The sequence below is a fragment of the Dama dama genome, chromosome X, assembly GCF_033118175.1.
Source record: "Dama dama isolate Ldn47 chromosome X, ASM3311817v1, whole genome shotgun sequence".
In the NCBI taxonomy this organism is placed as follows: domain Eukaryota; kingdom Metazoa; phylum Chordata; class Mammalia; order Artiodactyla; family Cervidae; genus Dama; species Dama dama.
The window spans coordinates 131,882,849-131,903,237 of NC_083714.1; the positions used below are offsets into that span (position 1 = coordinate 131,882,849).

The window sequence follows — 20,389 nt, forward strand, 5'->3', positions numbered from 1 at the left end:
AAATCTAACATTGAAAGATGACCACAAATCATAGGATTTCTCATACAGGTATGGATTTGTAAAAACAAACAAACAAATAATCAAAAACCCTACAGGTTTTCTATTTTCTACTCAAGTCTCTACTGCATGCAGAAGTTGACTTAAATGGCATAAATCAGAAAATGATAATGGGAACTGAGTGAAATTCTCATAAATCACGTTACTAAGTATAGCTACAACTTAGATGTGAAACCCAATTAAACAGATGGTCACATGCTGTCAGAATCAGCCCCTAATCAATAAAGATGTTCATTTTAGAAAATCGCCTCAATTTTCCACTTCTTCAGTGGAGCAAAAAGAAGGCAGTTGGGGGTTGGAGGGGGTCCCAGGAAACCCAGTGGGGAAATGTCTAAGAAGGAACTCCACCTGTCTTAATTTGTAGTCCAGAAAATAAGAAAGAAGAGAAAGAAAAAAAGTTACCCATAGGACTCCTTGTCATCTTGCCTGAGAATGTAATTTACAATGAGAGCAAGCACTGGTCATTAGGAAAATAGAAACAGCTTGAATCTCTTAATTAAAATACTGCTTCAAATTGTCCATTCCCCTCTGCTCCTGAGCTTTGTGAAACCACTTGGTTACCCTGAAATGGCTGCTTCTTCAGTAAACCTCTGATATAATCAGCTCTTCTCAGATAAAAAAAAAAGGTTGGAGAGGGATGAATTCTGGAGGCAAAAATATTATTAGGCATACTTAAATCCCCCAAAGAGCAGTAAGCATTCACTGACATTGGAAAGTGAATGTGGAAATATTGGTGAAGAATCTATCTCAATGCTTTTTCTGACGTAAGAACTGATCTATTACATTCACTAGAATAGTGAAAATTCTGTCTACCAATGCCAAGAAGTGATGAAACTGAGAACTGGTGAAAACACTCTGTACTTTGGAACACTCACTGTGGAAAACATTGGGTGTTACCTAGTAAAGTTGAGTATTTGCACAGTAATTCCACTCATAGTATATACCTAAAACACTTGTTTCAGGGGACACGTATGAGAATATTCAGAGCAACACTGTTTAGAAGAGGGAAAACCTAGGAAAAGGGAAACTCGTAGCTCTGTAGAACAGATAAGTAATCTAGAGTACAGTCATACAATGGAATGTTACACAGCAGTGAAAATGAAAGTCCTACTGCCACATGCTCCCTGGATGAATCTTAAAAAAATGCTGAAAGAAAAATCACAGTTGCAAAAAAAAAAAAAAAGAAAATCACAGTTGCTTAAGATTGCATGCAATATAATTCCATTTTATTATGCTAAAATAACGAAAAATAAACAATATATTGCTTAGGGATATGTAAATGGCTTCAAATTTCTTTAAAAAGAGAAATGATAAACACAAAAATCAGAACTGGGCAATGATGGGGAATAAGAAAGGGATGGAGAGGAACATAGACAGATGCAATGACATCAGGAATGTTCTGGTTCTTGGATGTGTGGTGGGTTCATAAACATTATTTATTTTATTATATGTTTTCTTATATACTTTCTAACTTTCTGTGTTCTAGCATGTTACATATATTCTTTTCCATGTACCTAGTAAAACATTTTCTTTAAAAATAGATAACTCAAATAATTTTCTATCACTCAATAAGTTATTCCAAATGATATAATTCATATTATATAAACAAAACCCATATTATTATAAATAGTAGCTATAATTACTATCTAAAATGTAAGTGCCCATGTAACACATGCAGCTTAGCGCTCAACTCAGAGCTATAGCAAAGCGTCGTGTTGTATATTTTAAATAGATACAATTTTTATTTGTCAATTATACCTCAATAAAGCTGGGGGCGGGGGAAGAAAGCAATGGCGTTTTCATAATAATACACCGCCAGCTAACATATTGTTTACGCACTAGCCCATACCAGTTCCAGTTCTGTAGACAGTGTCATTCCCCAAAGTGGCCACATGAGGGCGACGCTAAAAAGGTGTGCCTGCTGGGAGTGGGCTATTCTCTCTGGTCAGGGAGTCCTGCCAGAGGACCTGCCACGAGTGGGCAGACAGAAGGCCTCAATGAGAAGGTGGTATTCAAGCAAGGATTTGAAGGAAGATTTGATCTGCACAAACCATGCAGATCACTTGGGGAGATTTTCCAAGGCAAAGCGAATCCCGAGGACAAATGCCTGGAAGGAAGAATATTTTGTGGTCCAGGAACAGGAAGAAGGCCAGTGTGGCTGAAACAGAGGGGGGACAAAGGCAGCATGATAACAGGCCTCAGGGCCACTTCAAGTAATGTGGCTTGTATTCTGTGTGAGATGGGATGCTAATAATGGGTTTTGAGCAAAGGAGGGACATGAGACAACTGTAAAAAGCATTAAAATGGCTACAATGTTATATTTAGACTAGATCAAAGGGGGATGAGTTCAGAAGCAGGGAGGCAAGTGAGGAGGGTATTAGAGGGATCCTAGGGGAAACAGCAGGGGCAGGCCAAGGGTAGCAAGTTCTAATAAATTCCATCACCTGCATTCACCAAACAGCAAAGAGACAGGCTTAAAACCATGGGATTAGATGTGCACTTAAAATCATGGAATTAGATGCACACACCATACAAGCGAGGGTGTGTGGAGACCAGAAGAGGTGCAAGGGGAGGTGAAAAACCAGCAAGGGCATCAGCGGGAATAGCCTGCCCTCCCACAACAGCTCACTGCCAATCTGCACTCAGTGTCTGTCATTTTTGTCAATGTCTTCATATTTTTACTACACATGGATGGACCTGTGGACAATATATAGAACTGTTCTGCATGCTTTTCAACTCTTCTTTTATGATGTCTTCTTCCATGTATTCTCCCAAGTTGTTTTTTTCACACATACACACAACCTATTATTTGTGAACTTCATCCATGTCACTCTGGCCACTCATTGTGCACTGCTGCATAGCACGCCCTTGTGTGAAGATGACACATTTCATTCATTTTCTTTTGGTGCGCCAGGTAAGTTATTCCCCTTTTGCTGATGTTATAAAGAACACTGCTATAAGCATTCTCAAGTGGGCCTCCCCATGTGAGACTTCTCTAGGGCACTGCTTCCCCAAGTATGTTAGCCTCACCTGAAGGGCTTAATAAAACAGATTTCTGGGCCCCATATCCAGGGTTTATGAACAATAGGTCTAAAGTAGGGCCCAAGAATTTGCATTTCTAACAAGTTCCCCTGGGGCTCTGTTGCTGATAGTCACTGGACCACACTTTGAGTGACAGCATTTGGGCACATGTCAAGAGCTTAAATGACATTCATGGACATATACATCCATCTTTGGCTTTTCCAGGTGTTGCCCAATTGTGCAGCAAGGTGGGTGAACCAATTTACATTTCCACTAGCACTATACATCTCTGTCGTCAACACTTGGTGCTGTCAGATTTTTTTATTTGTGGCAATATGATCCTTAATAATGTTTTTAACTTATGGTATTTATAATTATGTACCTAATTTGTTGCTGTTGTTTAGTCACTCAGTTGTGCCTGACTCTTTGGGACTCCATGTACTGTAGCCTGCTAGGCTCCTCTTTCCATAGGATTTCCCAGACAGGAATACTGGAGTGGGTTGCCATTTCCTTCTCCAGGGGATCTTCCCAGCCCAGGGATCGAACCCACATTTACATTGGCAGGTGGATTCGTTATCACTGGGATACCTGGGAAGCCCACGTACTAGTACATGTAAATAAAAGAAACTCAAGACTTTACATTCCAGGATTATTTAGAGCATTTCAAAGCTTTTCTTAACAGCTTCTAAAATCTGCCCAGTTACCTACTTGTTTTTCCCATCAATCCTAGAAATAAAACAAACATTAGTAAGACCACCATGACAGAAAAGTGGAAGCTTGTTCCTCTTTCATGGCCAACGCCACTGCAGTTTTGTATACTGTAGTTGTTTTCCTTTTTTTTAAACTTAATGGTTATAAAAAGCTTGGGCTTCCCTGGTGGCTCAGATGGTAAAGAACCTGCCTGCAATGCTGGAGACCTGGGTTGGATCCTTAGGTCAGGAAGATCCCTTGGAGGAGGGCATGGCAACTCACTCCAGTATTCTTGCCTGGAGAATTCCATGGACAGAGGAGCCTGGGGGGCTACAGTCCATGGTATCACAAAGAGTTGGACACGACTGAGGAACTAACACTTTCTTATATAAAACTTTCAAAAAAAACTTATAAGGTAAAGAAAATGAAGAAAGCTGGACATATAGTCAGGGAAACAAACTTTCTTCACCAACATACTTGGTCACTTGTAGGGGGAAATAAAGAATGCCCTACTCTTAAATCACAGTTCTGCCCATTCTGGAACACATTAAGAAGACAAGGAGCCAGTACTCACGGATCTGGTTGGTGGATGCACTGTAGAAGGCATTGACAGTCGTTGGATTTGTAAACCACCTGTAGAAAGAGAAAGAAACACCACCAAGTGATCACCATTATCCAGGCAGGAGTGCACTGAAACACATACAGGGTGGCACAATTTATTAGCAAATAACCAGGGAACAATGGGGAAGTGGGACATGTGGGGAAATTATCACCTCAGTTAAGGGTTATTGCTCTGCTCTATGAACAATCTCATCCTAAACCAAACATATCTGGTTATTCAACATTACTGAAAATGGAAAAGGGTACCAAGGCTTCTGAAACAACTTTAATGAAACATTTCTCAAATCTAAAGGGATCTACCCACAAATGGAAACAGAGCAACACACTGATGTTTAGCAGGCCCTGTTCAATGGGACCACGGGACAGCTGAGTTTTGTAGGTTGACTTGTCCATTAAAGGTTTGAGACGGGTGACAACATAGAAGTCCATGTAAAGAGAGATAATAAAGCCAAACCATGCTACCCAGAAGGTCTGCCAGCTCCCATAGAACATTTACTGATTTAAGCACCAAAGGTTCTAATGGCTCATCTGGGCTCTGTCACTAATTAGCCAGGCTGTGGTGCACAAGTTGCCTATCTTCCTGGTTCAGTTTCTCTATAAGGTACTGCACTAAGAGATCTTGGGAGTGCCTTCCAGCTATGAAGAGTCTACACTGCATTTTAAATGCACAGGAGGTTACTTAGATTGGACTCAGCAAATTTTATCTGTAAACAGATTATAAACATTTAGGTATTTCCTGGACCAAGAGGCAAAATCAAGGATATTATGTAGGTACTTTTATAGTGAGAGAAAATTTTCTATCAAGTTTTATTGATGAAAGTCAAAATATAATAATCGAGTACAATTTTTAGTAATATGGGCCTATTAATGAGAGGAATGAAATTCTTCAGTGGCAGAACATTACACTTTGAGGTTCAAAGTTAGTGCTTCCTACCATCAAACTGACCATGAACATTTATCTCTAAACATCATTCTTAGCTTCTGGGCTGTACAAAACCATGCATCGGGCAAGATTTAGCCCTCAAGCCATAGTTTGCTGACCCCTGACTTTATGCCTGTGAGTTTCAGGCACTGCCCTTTATGATTAAAACCAAGCCTTTGCCTTAAGCTAAAGTACTCAAAATAAACATATAAATCCCTTTTTGGGACAATCATTTTACCAATTTATGTCTAAAAGAGTAATTATGTCAGACTAATAATTTATGTCAGACTAACATGAAACTGGTAGGAAATCCAAGTGCTCATTCTACTTGGTTCACCCATACCTTCTCCTCTTATAAAAAGCCTATGACTGCCATCTTGTTATTATCATTAGTAGCAGCAGCAGCTAACATTCACTGAGCACTTATTATTCCCTATGTACTTTCTAGCCACAAGTTAATAATTCCTATAGTTTCTATGGGGGAAAAACTATTTCACAGGAAAGGACAATGACACTGACAAACACTATATACTCGCACAAGGTCTAGTCTGTCTGACTTCAAACCAGTTTTCTTCAGCATTATACTGGAGACAACACTGGAAATCAAGAAAGAGTGCCTCTTGTCAAAGCTGAAACCTATACTCATTTCCATAAAATATATATATTCTTTGCCTTCAAATTTTAGGATTTGTGTTTCAATAAACCCTAATGTTTGACACAAATTTACTGGCTGGCTTACCTTTTTAAGGAAGAAAGCACAGGAGAAAGCACATTTACTGACCTAATGTCACTACTTGTAGTTAAATATAATTAAGCATCCTCCCAAAGATGTCCACACCTTCATCTCTGGATCTTGTGGATATGCTACATTGCATGGCAAAAAGGACTCTGTAGGTGTAATTAAGGTCAAGGAGCTTAAAACAGGGCAATTATTCTGACTATCCCAGGCTAGCCTAATCTAATCACACACATTCTTAAAAATGTGGAACCTTCTCTGACTTGAACCCTAGATATGCAACAGGGAAGAAAGTAAGAAGAGATGTTGCAGAACAAAAAGTTAGAGAAATTTCAAGGACAAGGAGGATTTGACATGCTGTGGCTGGCTGTGAGATGTAGGGGCCACAGCAAAGAGCAGACAGAGTCCTCTAGGAGCTAAGAGTGGCCACCGGCTGACAACCAGTGAAGAAGTAAGAACCTCAGTCCTACAACCACAAGGAATTAGATCTGCCAATGCTTGAATGAGACTAGAAGAGGGTTCTTTCCAGGGGCTCCCGCTAAGAGCCAAGCCAGCTGACATCCTGATTTCAGCCTTATGAAAATGGGAGCTGAGAAATCAGCCAAGCCACCCCACATTTCTGACCTACAGAATTGTGAGGGACCACATTTGTGTTGTTCTGACTTGCTGATAAGGTTGTTATAATTCATTACAGCAGCAATGGGAAACTATTATACAAAGAATCCAGCATTTTTACGTCTGCTCTTTGAGTCAAGAGGGAAGAATCCAGGTGCCTCTCAACTTGGCTTCTAAATCACATTGGGCTGAACCACAGTATGTACCAAAGATGAAATGTATTCCTAGAATTCATCTCTTCTCTGCCCATTCCTCCCAACTCCCCTCCCTTTAGCAAAGAATAAACTCAAAATATTAGGGTAAGAGACATGTAGAGACAATTTCTAACTTCTAGAGGACAAAGGCAGACAAAACAAAAAAATCAAACAACCAGATGGAGCCTGATGGGGCCTCTGAAACTTCAGTAAGAATTACTAAGACATCTTATATGAGACGCATGATCGAACCTTTCTTGATTTTCCAGAGCTCCCTGAGTCTAGGATGTATTTGGAGCCTTGGAGATATTAAGCTGCTGTACTAACAGAGCCTACCAGTTGTGGATGCTATTATTTCTTCTCCTGGGATAGTACCCACATGAAATCAGTCTTTAGATATTTTGTATATCTCCCTGATTACATCTGAATATATCATATATTTAGTTGTACTATTCTCCAGTATAATCTGACCTATGTTGGTTTTAATACCTGTTTGTAATTTTTTTATATTCTTCTCAAGAAGTGGACTCAAGTTTCCTCCTCTTGATTATAGGCTAGCCTTGGTGACTCACTTCTAAAGCATAAAATGCAGTGGAAATAATACCACATGACTTCCAGTAATCAGAGAAGAAAAATAAAAGGAATCCAGATTGGAAAAGAAGAAGTAAAACTCCACTGTTTGCAGATGACATGATCCTCTACATAGAAAATCCTAAAGATACAACCAGAAAATTACTAGAGCTAATCAATGAATATAGTAAAGTTGTAGGATATAAAATTAACACACAGAAATCCCTTGCATTCCTTTACACTAACAATGAGAAAACAGAGAAATTAAGGAAACAATTCCATTCACCATTGCAAAGAAAAGAACAAAATACTTAGGAATAAATCTACCTAAAGAAACAAAAGACCTATATATAGAAAACTATAAAACACTGATGAAAGAAATCAAAGATGACACAAATAGATGGAGAAATATACCATGTTCTTGGATCGGAAGAATCAATAAAGTGAAAATGAGTATACTACCCAAAAGCAATCTGTAGATTCAAAGCAATCCCTATCAAGCTATTTTTCAGAGAGCTAGAACAAATAATTTCACAATTTGTATGGAAATACAAAAAACCTTGAATAGCCAAAGCAACCTTGAGAAAGAATGGAACTGGAGGAATCAACCTGCCTGACTTCAGACTCTACTACAAAGCCACAGTCATCAAGACAGTATGGTACTGGCACAAAGACAGAAATATAGATCAATGAAACAAAGTAGAAAGCCCAGAGATAAATCCACGTGCCTATGGACACCTTATCTTTGACAAAGGAGGCAAGAATATGCAATGGAGAAAAGACAATCTCTTTAACAAGTGGTGCTGGGAAAACTGGTCAACCACTTGTAAAAGAATGAAACTAGAACACTTTCTAACACCATACACAAAAATAAACTCAAAATGGATTAAAGATCTAAATGTAAGACCAGAAACTATAAAACTCCTAGAGGAAAACATAGGCAAAATACTCTCTGACATAAATCACAGCAGGATCCTCTATGACCCGCCTCCCAGAGTAATGGAAATAAAAGCAAAAATAAACAAATGGGACCTAATTAAACTTAAAAGCTTTTGCACAATGAAGGAAACTATAAGCAAGGTGAAAAGAAAGCCTTCAGAATGGGAGAAAATAATAGCAAACAAAGCAACTGACAAAGAATTAATCTCAAAAATATACAAGCGGTTCCCGCAGTTCAATTCCAGAAAAATAAATGACACAATGAAAAAATGGGCCAAAGAACTAAACAGACATTCCCCCAAAGAAGACATATAGATGGCTAACAAACACATGAAACGATGCTCAACATCACTCATTATCAGAAAAACACAAATCAAAATCACAATGAGGTACCATCTCACGCCAGTCAGAATGGCTGCTATCAAAAAGTCTACAAACAATAAATGCTGGAGAGGGTGTGGAGAAAAGGGGACCCTCTAACACTGTTGGTGGGAATGCAAACTAGTACAGCCACTATGGAGAAGAGTGTGGAAATTCCTTAAAAAACTGGAAGTAGAACTGCCATACGACCCAGCAATCCCACTGCTGGGCATACACACCGAGGAAACCAGAATTGAAAGAGACACGTGTACCCCCATGTTCATTGCAGCACTGTTTACAATAACCAGGACATGGAAGCAACCTAGATGTCCATTGGCAGATGAATGGATAAGAAAGCTGTGGTACATATACATAATGGAATGTTAGTCAGCCATTAAAAAGAATGCATTTGAATCAGTTCTAATGAGGTGGATGAAACTGGAGCCTATTATACAGAGTGAAGTAAGTCAGAAAGAAAAACACAAATACAGTATGTTAATGCATATATATGTAATTTAGAAAGATGGTAACGATGACCCTATATGCGAGACAGCAAAAGAGACAGATGTAAAGAACAGACTTTTGGACTCTGTGGGAGAAGGTGAGGGTGGGATGATTTGAGAGAATAGCATTGAAACATGTATATTATCATATGTGAAATAGATCCCCAGTCCAGGTTTGATGCATGAGACAGGGTGCTTAGGGCTGGTGTGCTGGGATGACCCTGAGGGATGAGATGGGGATGGAAGGGTGGGAGGTTCAGGATGGGGAACACGGGTTTACCCATGGCTGATTCATGTCAATGTATGGCAAAAACACTTCAGTATTGTAAAGTAATTAGCCTCCAATTAAAATAAATTAATTAATTAAAAAAATACCACATGACTTCCAATCCTAGGCAATTAAAGGTGATACAAGCTCTCCCTGGTAAACACATGTGCACTCTTATTCCTTCTTTTTCGGGAAACTTTTTCAAAATTTCTTGCTCAATCAGCACACCACAAAGAAGCCCAGTACACATGGAGAGGCCATCGCAGGCCTTCCAGACCACAGCCAGCATCAATCATTCTAGACTAGGAGAGGAAGCCTCCCATGTGACTCCAGCCCCTGCCACTGTCTGACTGCAACTGCAGGCAACACCATGAGCAAGAAGCAGCCAGCAGGGCCCAGTGACCACCATAGCCATGCTAGAGAAAAATGAATAATTATTGCTGCTTTACTCCTCTAATTTTGGGGGTGATTTATTACACAGCAAAAGGTAACTGAAACACTGAAAAGCTGCCTGTCCACAGATAAAGTCCTAGCCAATGGATTGAATTTCTCCAGGAAAAAAAAAATGTTTTATTTGCCCAGCACAGAGGTTTTAGAAGTACCGAACGAGAATTCCTTCAAATGAGGCACGAAATCAATCACTAGTTCTCCATGGTCTCTGTCACTTCTTACCGTGGCTAGGTCAACACGTGTTAACTAATTGGGCCCTGAAGGCATATGAGTTTGCACAACTTACCTCCCAACAAGATTTTAAGTTCCTCTTGGACTAAGACTATTGCCTAAGTGGTATATGCTGAGCAAAAATTCATTAAAATCTATTTAAATCATTGTATTGCTATGTATGCATGCATGCATGCTCAGTCACTTTAGTCATGTCCGACTCTTTGTGACCCTATGGACTGTAGCTTGCCAGGCTCCTCTGTCCATGGGATTCCCCAGGCAAGAATACTAGAATGGGTTGCCATGCCCTCCTCCAAGGGATCTTCCCGACCCAGGGATCGAACCCACGTCTCCTGCATCTTCTGTAGTGCAGGTGGAGTCTTTACCACTGAGCCACCAGGGAAGCCCATCGCTATGTATACATCTACTTAAATAAACAAAGGGTGTCATTCAAGTGCTTTGAATTCTTTTTGTTATGTCTTTACAGTGTTCCTGAAGTCTGTGTTTGGGGAAGGATTTGGCAGATGAGGTATGAAAAAGGTCTCATATAAATTTCAAAAATATATGGAGATGAAATTGTACTGGACAATGGGATATGTGAAAGGAATATGATGATGAAATGCAAAAATCTAAAGGAAAAGGCACTGATACTCTGGATTTCTTTGAACAATATAAAATAGATATATGTCAGGCTAAAAGTTTTGCATTTTACCTATTAACTCTCAAAGATAGTCTAGGGGAATGTGGAATGGGAAAAGCATAGAGTATTTACTGCTTTATTTTTCATATCCTGCAGATTGCATCCGTCCCATTCCATGCTGTGGGTAATTCTGGGCAGGACCATAATCTGTAGAGACATTTGATGTATTTTTACATATTTTTCAGAAGCTAGAGGGAAAAAAAAAACCCAGACATGTCTAGTCACAGTAGAATGAGAGTGAGTTAATAGGGAGGCTGGCTTAAAATCACTTCTGTCAAAGAAAGAGGATCCTGAGGGAAAGAAATTACTTTTGACTCAAGCTGAGCAGTGAAGTAAATCCTCTATTTTTAAGCAAGCTGATGAAGTGACAATTCTGAGAACCAACCCCTAAATATGTACCTTCAGGGATGACCACCCAATTAATTTCATTCTTGCTGACATTCCCCATAGTGTTAGAAACTTCTTAATGCACATTAGTGCAGCTAAAATGGATTCCATGAGAATGAAAGATAAAGGGTGTTTATCTCCTATATCCACAAAGAAGCAAAACATTTATTTCAGGGCTTTGTGGAAATATAACCACAATGTGCTGTTCAAAGAAAACCAGTGTAGTGGAGCTACTCCAGAATCATCCTCACTCAATTAACTCCTGAATTTGTAGACCTAAAAAGATGTCAATTACAGTTACCAGGTATCATGAAGCTAAAATTCGCCACAATGCCTGAAAAGGACCCACCCGAAATTTCTTTTTAAAAAAAATGTCTATCATACCACTGTACTGTGCAAAGAGAATCTTAAATTTCTTAATGTTGTTTTCCCTGAAATAAGACATATGGTCTGAAGAATGACTAGCACTGCACTGATTTTCATTCCAGCAGAACTTTTCCAGAAACATTAACCAATTTAATGTTCTTGTGAAAGAGGTATTTGTTTTCATTGACAGAGAAGGAAAAGACACAAATCACACAGTTTGCTTAAGCCCACAGTCAGTCAGCACTTTTCCGAGGCATAAATATTAAAAATAGTCAAGGCCATTAAAGTCTTACAGCCCATCGGCATTTCAGGATGATGTTAAAAATAGCACATTTAGGAGTTTTTAAATTAGCAAGCCAGGCCTTGCTACACATCCAAATGAATAATGACATTTTGAAATTAAAAAAATTAACTTGGCAGCATCTCCAATATAGAAAAAACCCTGAGAAGACCCTGAGAGTTCACAAAAATACTGGTGAGAAGCTTGAATTTTTCATAAGTTGCAAAAACAAGAGTTTGAACTTATCTGAAGTAGACCTGAAGGGGCAGAACACTTTACTTATTACATGTAGCTGCTCACTGAAATACTGGAAACTATTAATATGTGAAGCTGTGAGATTTGAGAAGCTGGTTTAAGAATCCTAAATCTAAAATTTCTGTTGAACAGTTCAGGTTGGGAATGAAATAAGCAGGATGGCCTGAAAGATATTGTGATGAGAAGAGAAAATGAAGGACAGTGGGGCAGATGGCTACACATCAGCTATGTGTCATTTCCAAAGAAGTTCCAAAGCCTTCTGCTTCCTTTCTTTGGGCTTCTGAGTGGAGTCAGGGATAGGTAAGGGGAAGAGTTCAGCTTCAGGCCTACTCTTTAAACACTTTTACTTTGCAGATGGATGCTGTAAGAAGATTTGAAGGGCAGAGGGCAGGAGGGCTAGATGGGAGCCCTGGCTAAGAGGGAGAGGTGGTAATCATAGCCTTAAACCAAGGGATGGTCAAGGGCCTAGAGTTTTTCCTAGAGGCCAGAACAGAGGTGGGAGTTGGAAGAGAGAGTAATGAGAGACCCAGAGAGCATAAAAAAGCCAGCAGAAAATCTGAAGACCAGAATTATCAGCCAAGGTTAACACATGGGCCATGAAAAAAAAAAATTGGGGCCATAGAAGTCAGGCTTCCAGCTATGACACATGAAAAGGTCAACAAATCCTTTCCACCAAAATCAGGTATAAAAAATGGACAAAATTGTCAACAAGCAACCATTTTAGGGCCCTGGAGACTGATTGAAGGCAAACAACACATTGAAAAACATTTAATTTTGAAAAACGGCCAGAACTGAACAAGTAGAACAGGAGTCTGTAGTCTTCTTGCCCGGGACTGCTCCCATCCCTCCCAGTTTGATCAGAGAGAACATTTTTGACTACGATAGGACTGGCTGGAAAATCAGCAGCTTTGCTGCCACAGGGGGTGAGCTCACTTGTGGTCATGGTAGAAAGTTGCAGCTCTGTCAGCTAGAAGTGATGAACTTGGTAGAAAATAAATGAAGAAAACCCACACCTTTGTTCCCCTGAAGTTACAGTTCCCATTGGGAAAAGTGATAGAGCAGCCAGAAATGTAAAAGGGAGATAGTATAACTGAAAGAGTCATAGAAGCATGGAGAAAAGCTCTCCACACATCCCTGGCTGAGTGGGAAATTAGGCCTGTCTACAGGGGAGATCCCAGAGAGCCCAGTGGAAAGTAAACTGCAAGGGTGATTGAGAACGGCCTGCGACTTGGAATGCACTCCGAACTCCAACACAGATCAACTGGCACAGGACTGAGCTATGAAGACACAGGGGCAGCATTCATGAAGTGAGGCTAAAAAACAAAAATAAGAATTTAAAAACTGAGTAGAGACATCCATGGTCACATACTGTAGCCAAGACAGATTCTATAGAGTAAGCCCAGGAAAGTTACTTTTAAAAAAGCCTCAGACAAGGATATACAATGGAAAAAAGACAACCTCTTTAACAAGTGGTGCTGGGAAAACTGGTCAACCACTTGTAAAAGAATGAAACTAGAACACTTTCTAACACCATACACAAAAATAAACTCAAAATGGATTAAAGATCTAAATGTAAGACCAGAAACTATAAAACTCCTAGAGGAGAACATAGGCAAAACACTCTCCGACATAAATCAAAGCAAGATCCTCTATGACCCACCTCCCAGAATATTGGAAATAAAAGCAAAACTAAACAAATGGGACCTAATGAAACTTAAAAGCTTTTGCACTACAAAGGAAACTATAAGTAAGGTGAAAAGACAGCCCTCAGATTGGGAGAAAATAATAACAAATGAAGAAACAGACAAAGGATTAATCTCAAAAATATACAAGCAACTCCTGAAGCTCAATTCCAGAAAAATAAATGACCCAATCAAAAAATGGGCCAAAGAACTAAACAGACACTTCCTCAAAGAAGACATACAGATGGCTAACAAACACATGAAAAGATGCTCAACATCACTCATTATTAGAGAAATGCAAATCAAAACCACAATGAGGTACCATTACACGCCAGCCAGGATGGCTGCTATCCAAAAGTCTACAAGCAATAAATGCTGGAGAGGGTGTGGAGAAAAGGGAACCCTCTTACACTGTTGGTGGGAATGCAAACTAGTACAGCCGCTATGGAAAACAGTGTGGAGATTTCTTAAAAAACTGGACATAGAACTGCCATATGACCCAGCAATCCCACTTCTGGGCATACACACTGAGGAAACCAGATCTGAAAGAGACACGTGCACCCCAATGTTCATCGCAGCACTGTTTATAATAGCCAGGACATGGAAGCAACCTAGATGCCCATCAGCAGATGAATGGATAAGGAAGCTGTGGTACATATACACCATGGAATATTACTCAGCCATGAAAAAGAATTCATTTGAACCAGTCCTAATGAGATGGATGAAGCTGGAGCCCATTATACAGAGTGAAGTAAGCCAGAAAGATAAAGAACATTACAGCATACTGACACATGTATATGGAATTTAGAAAGGTGATAACGATAACCCTATATTCAGAACAGAAAAAGAGACACAGAAATACAGAACAGACTTTTGAACTTTGTGGGAGAATGTGAGGGTGGGATATTTCAAAAGAACAGCATGTATACTATCTATGGTGAAACAGATCACCAGCCCAGGAGGGATGCACGAGACAAGTGCTCCGGCCTGGTGCACTGGGAAGACCCAGAGGAATCGGGTGGAGAGGGAGGTGGGAGGGGGGATCAGGATTGGGAATACATGTAAATCCATGGCTGATTCATATCAATGTATGACAAAACCCACTGGAAAAAAATAATAATAATAATAAAAAAATAAAAAAAATTAAAAAAAAAATAAAATAAAAAAATAAAATAAAAAAGCCTCAGAAAAATAAATCAGAATCCACAGTTGCTACAATACATTATCGAAAAGGTCATTTTCAACAATGACAAAAAATAATGCTAGAAGAAAAACTGTACAAAAAGGAAAAAAGCAATCAATAAAAACTGACTCTGAGTAAGCCCAGATGTTAGATTTAGCAAAGACTTGAAAGCAATCATTGTAAATTAGCTCAAAGAATTAAAGTAAACTGTATTCAAACAATTAATGGAGAATATGATGACAAATGACAACAAAGAATCATAAACAAACAAAATCTATTTTTTAAAAAAGCAAATGGAACTTTTGGAGTTGAAAAGTACAAAAATCAAAACGAAAATGTGTTAATGAGTCAAAAGCAAATTTGAGAATGCAGAAGAAAGAACTGGTAAATTTGAAGATAGCTCAAAAGAAATTACCCAATCTGGAGAAGACAGAGAAAACAACCTTGGAGAACTGGGTCATAGTGGAACAGAGTACAAATATCAACAGGCAGAACAGAAATTAATGTAAACCTGAGCTGAAGAATTTCTCAGTTGTAAGCCTCTTGTTCATTTTATAAAATGGGATAATAAATAGAACCAACACCTCACAGAATTGACTAGAGGATAAATATGAATTAAAATATATAAGTCACTTCCCAGAACATTATAAACACATATTAATTTTTACTTCCTGTCATCATCATGATCATTGAGAATCACAACTGGCCTTGACCCCAAAAGTTCCTAGTGAAACCTCCCCACCTGTAAGAAAAGTTTCTACCAGTAGCTGGGAAAAGTGGTATAAATCATAACTGCTATGAAGAAAAATAATCAGAGCTATCAGTTCTTTGATATGCATTAGCTTAACAAATATCCTAGAGTTATTATTCCATAATCACAGGCATACCTCGGAGATTGTGAGTTCAGTGATAGATCGCCATAATAAAGCAAACATCACAAAATATTTTTTGGTTTCCCAGTGCATATAAAGGTTACATTTATACTATACTGTAGTCTACGAAGTGTGCAATGGCATTATATCTAGATATATATATACCTTAATTTAAAAATATTTTACCATTAAAAAATGCTAAACTTCATCTGACAACAGAGGGTTGCCACAAACCTTCAATTTGTAAAAAAAAATGCACTGTCTGCAAAGTTTGATAAAGCCAAGTGTAATAAAATGAGGTGTGTCTGTATAAAGTTATTTCTACATTTGTAATCATACTTTATTTTTTAGATATTTGTTTTAAGATCTTCAAAAATTTCTGCCTGAGTGTGAAATTCTAGAGCAATTTGTTTGTTATAAATATAAACACACACACACTCACAACGAGATCTGGAAATGATTTGAACATTTGTATCTTAATTAGCCTTCTTTTGATATGTATTGATGCTAGGAGTGGGGAAGTCATGACTAGATTGAACAATTGATTCATACAACATCAGAAATAAGAGTTGCTAAAAGATAACACAGATTTTGCCAAACCAAAATAATTGGCAAGCCAGCTACTCTGACTTGAGGGGAATTACAAAGTTTGATCTAAAGAGACTCCCTTACCCATCAACATATTTATCTATTTCACTTTTAATGTCTTTTTTTTCTTTTTTTTTACTCACTCTGTTTTGGGAACAGCTTTTCTCAGCCAGAAGAAATCAGTCTGTGCTAAATACTTGCGGGTTTGCAGGACGTTGCCAAAGTAGTCAGATTCTGAAAACTTGATCTGAATAAAACAAACCACAACCATCACTGTTCTAAGTGTAGATAAGAGATGGCTCTGAAAAAAAAAAAAAGAATTCAGCGCACAAAAGAGCGGCCAGCAGAGACACTGCACTCCTCGCATTATGTCTCAGCCATCACCGGTTAACCCAGTATTCACAAAACCATGAAATTTCACCTCAGTGATTTTTCTTTTAAAATAAAAGCTCAAAAATCAATACGGTCAATTCTGGATTACAATTAAAAAAAAAATAAGAGAAGCTGCACTAATTTACAATGCATTTCATTTGCTTTATAATTGAAAAATCTACTTTAACCTTTACGAACATATTAGGTTGAAATTTCTTTGCCCACATGACTTCTTGATCTTTTCTAAAAATGTGTACTTTATTTATCTATCATATAGGTTCTTCTAATAACACTCAGTTTAGTCAGCTGAAACCTCATTTAGTTCATAGATGATGATTTGGCCAAATGGCAAAATCCAATTTATTGTAATCAGTATTTGTTCATGAAGGGAAAAAAATGAAAGTGATTCAAACTGATTTTCTACCCTAAGAGTCACTAGAATAATTTAATTATTAACTGAAATTATCTATCAAAACTCAAAAATGATCTGGTCACTAAAAATTCATGAAATGACAGAAGCCAAGTATATATAGCTCACATGGAAAAACAGGAAGCTGATAGCTCACAACAATGCTGTCTATTAAAATAGGGAAAAAGACATAATTGATTCTTGAGTTCCTTTTTTTGGAAGAAGAATGGCAGACAGTTTTAATTCTATAGGCACGATCTATAAAACCAGCAGTGCTTAAATATTGTAAATAGTATCTGTGTAACAGTAAAAGCAATGGTCCGTGGTGCTCCCTGACACTTTGGTTTTAAATATATTAAAATGTGGCAAACAAAATAAGAATAATACACATTTGAAGAAGCAAATAATCAAGAGTAATCATATTTTATTAGCTGTAACATTTTTGTAAATTTAAGCCATGATATTCTTAAAAGCAAAAAGTAAAATACAGCAAATGAAGGTATATGAGACCCAGAGGCATAACATCATAGATACAAATGAATATATACAACTTGACAGTTATAAACTTGACAACAGCCTGTTTCTTGGCCAATGTCTGGCTCAGGTTTCTCTTTTCCCTAACCTATCATGGATATTCATTTTGTCTGCAGAGTAACTTTTGTTAATTATTCAACTTAGCAATCCTTCCAGGGGACCATGCCAATATATACAGAAAAGAATAAAATAACTAAAGCCACAGAGAATGAGAAAGGCAGGAATGAAAGGATCAAATCCTGGCATCTTTGGCGATACAGCTGGCCAACAAATTATAGAGATAAGACTTCAAATTGTCCCTCCCTCAATCCTCTTAGGGGTGGTGGCTGATAAATAAACCGAGGTATAGTCACCCAATGGAAAACCACACAGAAGTCTAAACAAATGGTCTCTATGTGTGAACATGAAATAATTTCAAAGGCAATGCTGAGAACATTAGACTAGTTGTATGCATTAGAGAATTTTAAAATTTACAATCAATTAAATAATACTATATGTTGTTTATGGGAACATACTTGTGTAGCAGAAGCATGAAGAAATGCATGAGAATGAGAAACACTAAATTCAAGAGAGGATTTCTAAGGAAGGAGACAGCCGGAGGGCGGGGAAGGAGACGGGCAGGGAAAAAGGACATTAGGTCAAGGAGGATTACACAAAGAATTTCCAATGTATCTGCTTTATTCATTTAAAATGTATGTATGCATGTATACATATGCATGGCATATGTATGATGCCAAATATGGCAAATATGTTTTATATAAGTTAAAGTTTGAGGTGTTCAAAGTATGATTTTATATGCTTTTCTGATGTTTGAAATGCTTTATAATAAAGAGGAATCTTAAAAATCAATTGTATTTTAGGTAGATGTTTATACTCAGCCTCAGATGAAACAGAGTAAATTCCTTGTTCAAATAAATGACCTTAACTAGCAATCCTAATACATTCCCAGATCACACAGTTAAAAGACGTGTCCACTGTTTAATCATTTTTTAGCTTTTGTTTCCAACACAGCTCTGTCAGAATTTTTAGAATATGATTGCAACTGATAGAAAATTCAGATATGTTCTTGGGTTCAGAGCATGTTCTGGAAAATGCTCCCAAAGGAATTTCCTTCAAAAATACTAACTTTTTTTTGTACTATCAATGGGGTCACTTGTTACTTTTAGAAGAGTTTGCTAATGGTACTTTCCTGTTCCATTTGGGGGAAAGAAAAAAAAAACCTTGACATTCAGGTTGTTCTACAGGTATTAAATGCAAAATTTTCTTTAGAAACAAAAGTAGTTTCAAGTCTAAAAATACTTTAAATAAATATGGTCCTACCATAGCCATGGAAATGATCATGAAGAACAAAACTTGGAGGCAAATAATGACAATTTGCCAACAGCTTACCTATGTTCAGAGGATACATTTTAAATTGCTTTAATTATTAAACTGAGCATAGCTTCTATTTCTTAGCCTAGTTTGGTTGATCTATTCTATTTATTCAATGGAAATCACAGGTAATAGGGGACAATTTTTACCTTTCCCTATAAGACAGGTTGAGTGTCTGGGGATAGGAAAGGGCCATATGGGAAACAGAGATGGAGAGATTAGGGAACCTGGCTAAGTCATCCAGTCCACATCATTAGGCTCCTACTTCAACGTTATTTTCACTGGCCCTAATAAGAAAACTGATGATTCAACAGAAAGAGTACAAGGAAGGAGGAGGAGAAGCTGTGATTAAATAAATCAGGGTACAGTTTACTTACTATCAGACAGCTGTTAAAATAATAGTAACGAAGGCTACGGAAGACAAGGACAAAACAATCTATCAACTGTAAAGGTCAGTGTACAAAATTATATATAAGCATCAATTACAGCTATACAAAAATGGAAAGACAAAATAACACAGTAAAACAGAAGTATGTATTATTATGTTTGAATACCAACATTCAGGGTTTTTTTCATTCCTTTTCTCTATTTCTCAAAATTTCCATCATGTGATAATACTGTGATAATTTCAAATATTTCAACAGGACCCTGAAGGAGAAAAAACTTTGAAACCTAGCAACCACAGGGAAAGTTCTGCTTATTGTAGAGATAGCAATAAGAATGAATGTGCATGAATATTTTAGAACCACTTGTGATCTTCCCAAAAAATGTTTTAACTCTGAAAGTGACAATAATTGGCTCAAAAGTCTCTTGTCCTTTCAGTTACTGGTGACAATCTAGGTCAAGTTGATAACGGCTTTCAATCAACTGTATCTCCCGACTTTTCAACTGATTGACCTTTGGGGGATTAATTGGGGCTCTCATGTCATTTTCTAAGAATAGCTATCCAGAAGATAAAATCTAGGGGAATCTGACTTTCTCTTGGTAGACACCCTATCCTGGATGTCTAGCACCAAATGCAACAGACTAAATAGAAGAATAAAGCTATTACCCTTCTCAAAGGTGTGGAACACATAATAAGGGCAAAACAAGGCAATATATTCAGCTTCTCTGTAGGATCAGTAAATACAAGTTGATAAGACATTTGGAGAAGGAGATGGCAACCCACTCCAGTACTCTTGCCTGGAAAATCCCATGGATGGAGGAGCCTGGAGGCTACAGTCCATGGGGTCAC

General features: G+C 38.0%; 1 protein-coding gene across 1 annotated transcript in view; it reads right to left on the reverse strand.

Moving 5' to 3' along the window:
• PHEX (phosphate regulating endopeptidase X-linked) overlaps positions 1 to 20,389 on the reverse strand; it is a 199,095-nt gene that overhangs the window by 40,793 nt on the left and 137,913 nt on the right. Inside the window, exons 14-15 of the mRNA XM_061136653.1 lie at positions 16,613 to 16,716; positions 4,343 to 4,401 (exon numbers count right to left, since the gene is read on the reverse strand). Coding sequence (XP_060992636.1) covers positions 4,343 to 4,401; positions 16,613 to 16,716 — 163 coding nt within the window. The remainder of the gene's footprint in view (positions 1 to 4,342; positions 4,402 to 16,612; positions 16,717 to 20,389) is intronic.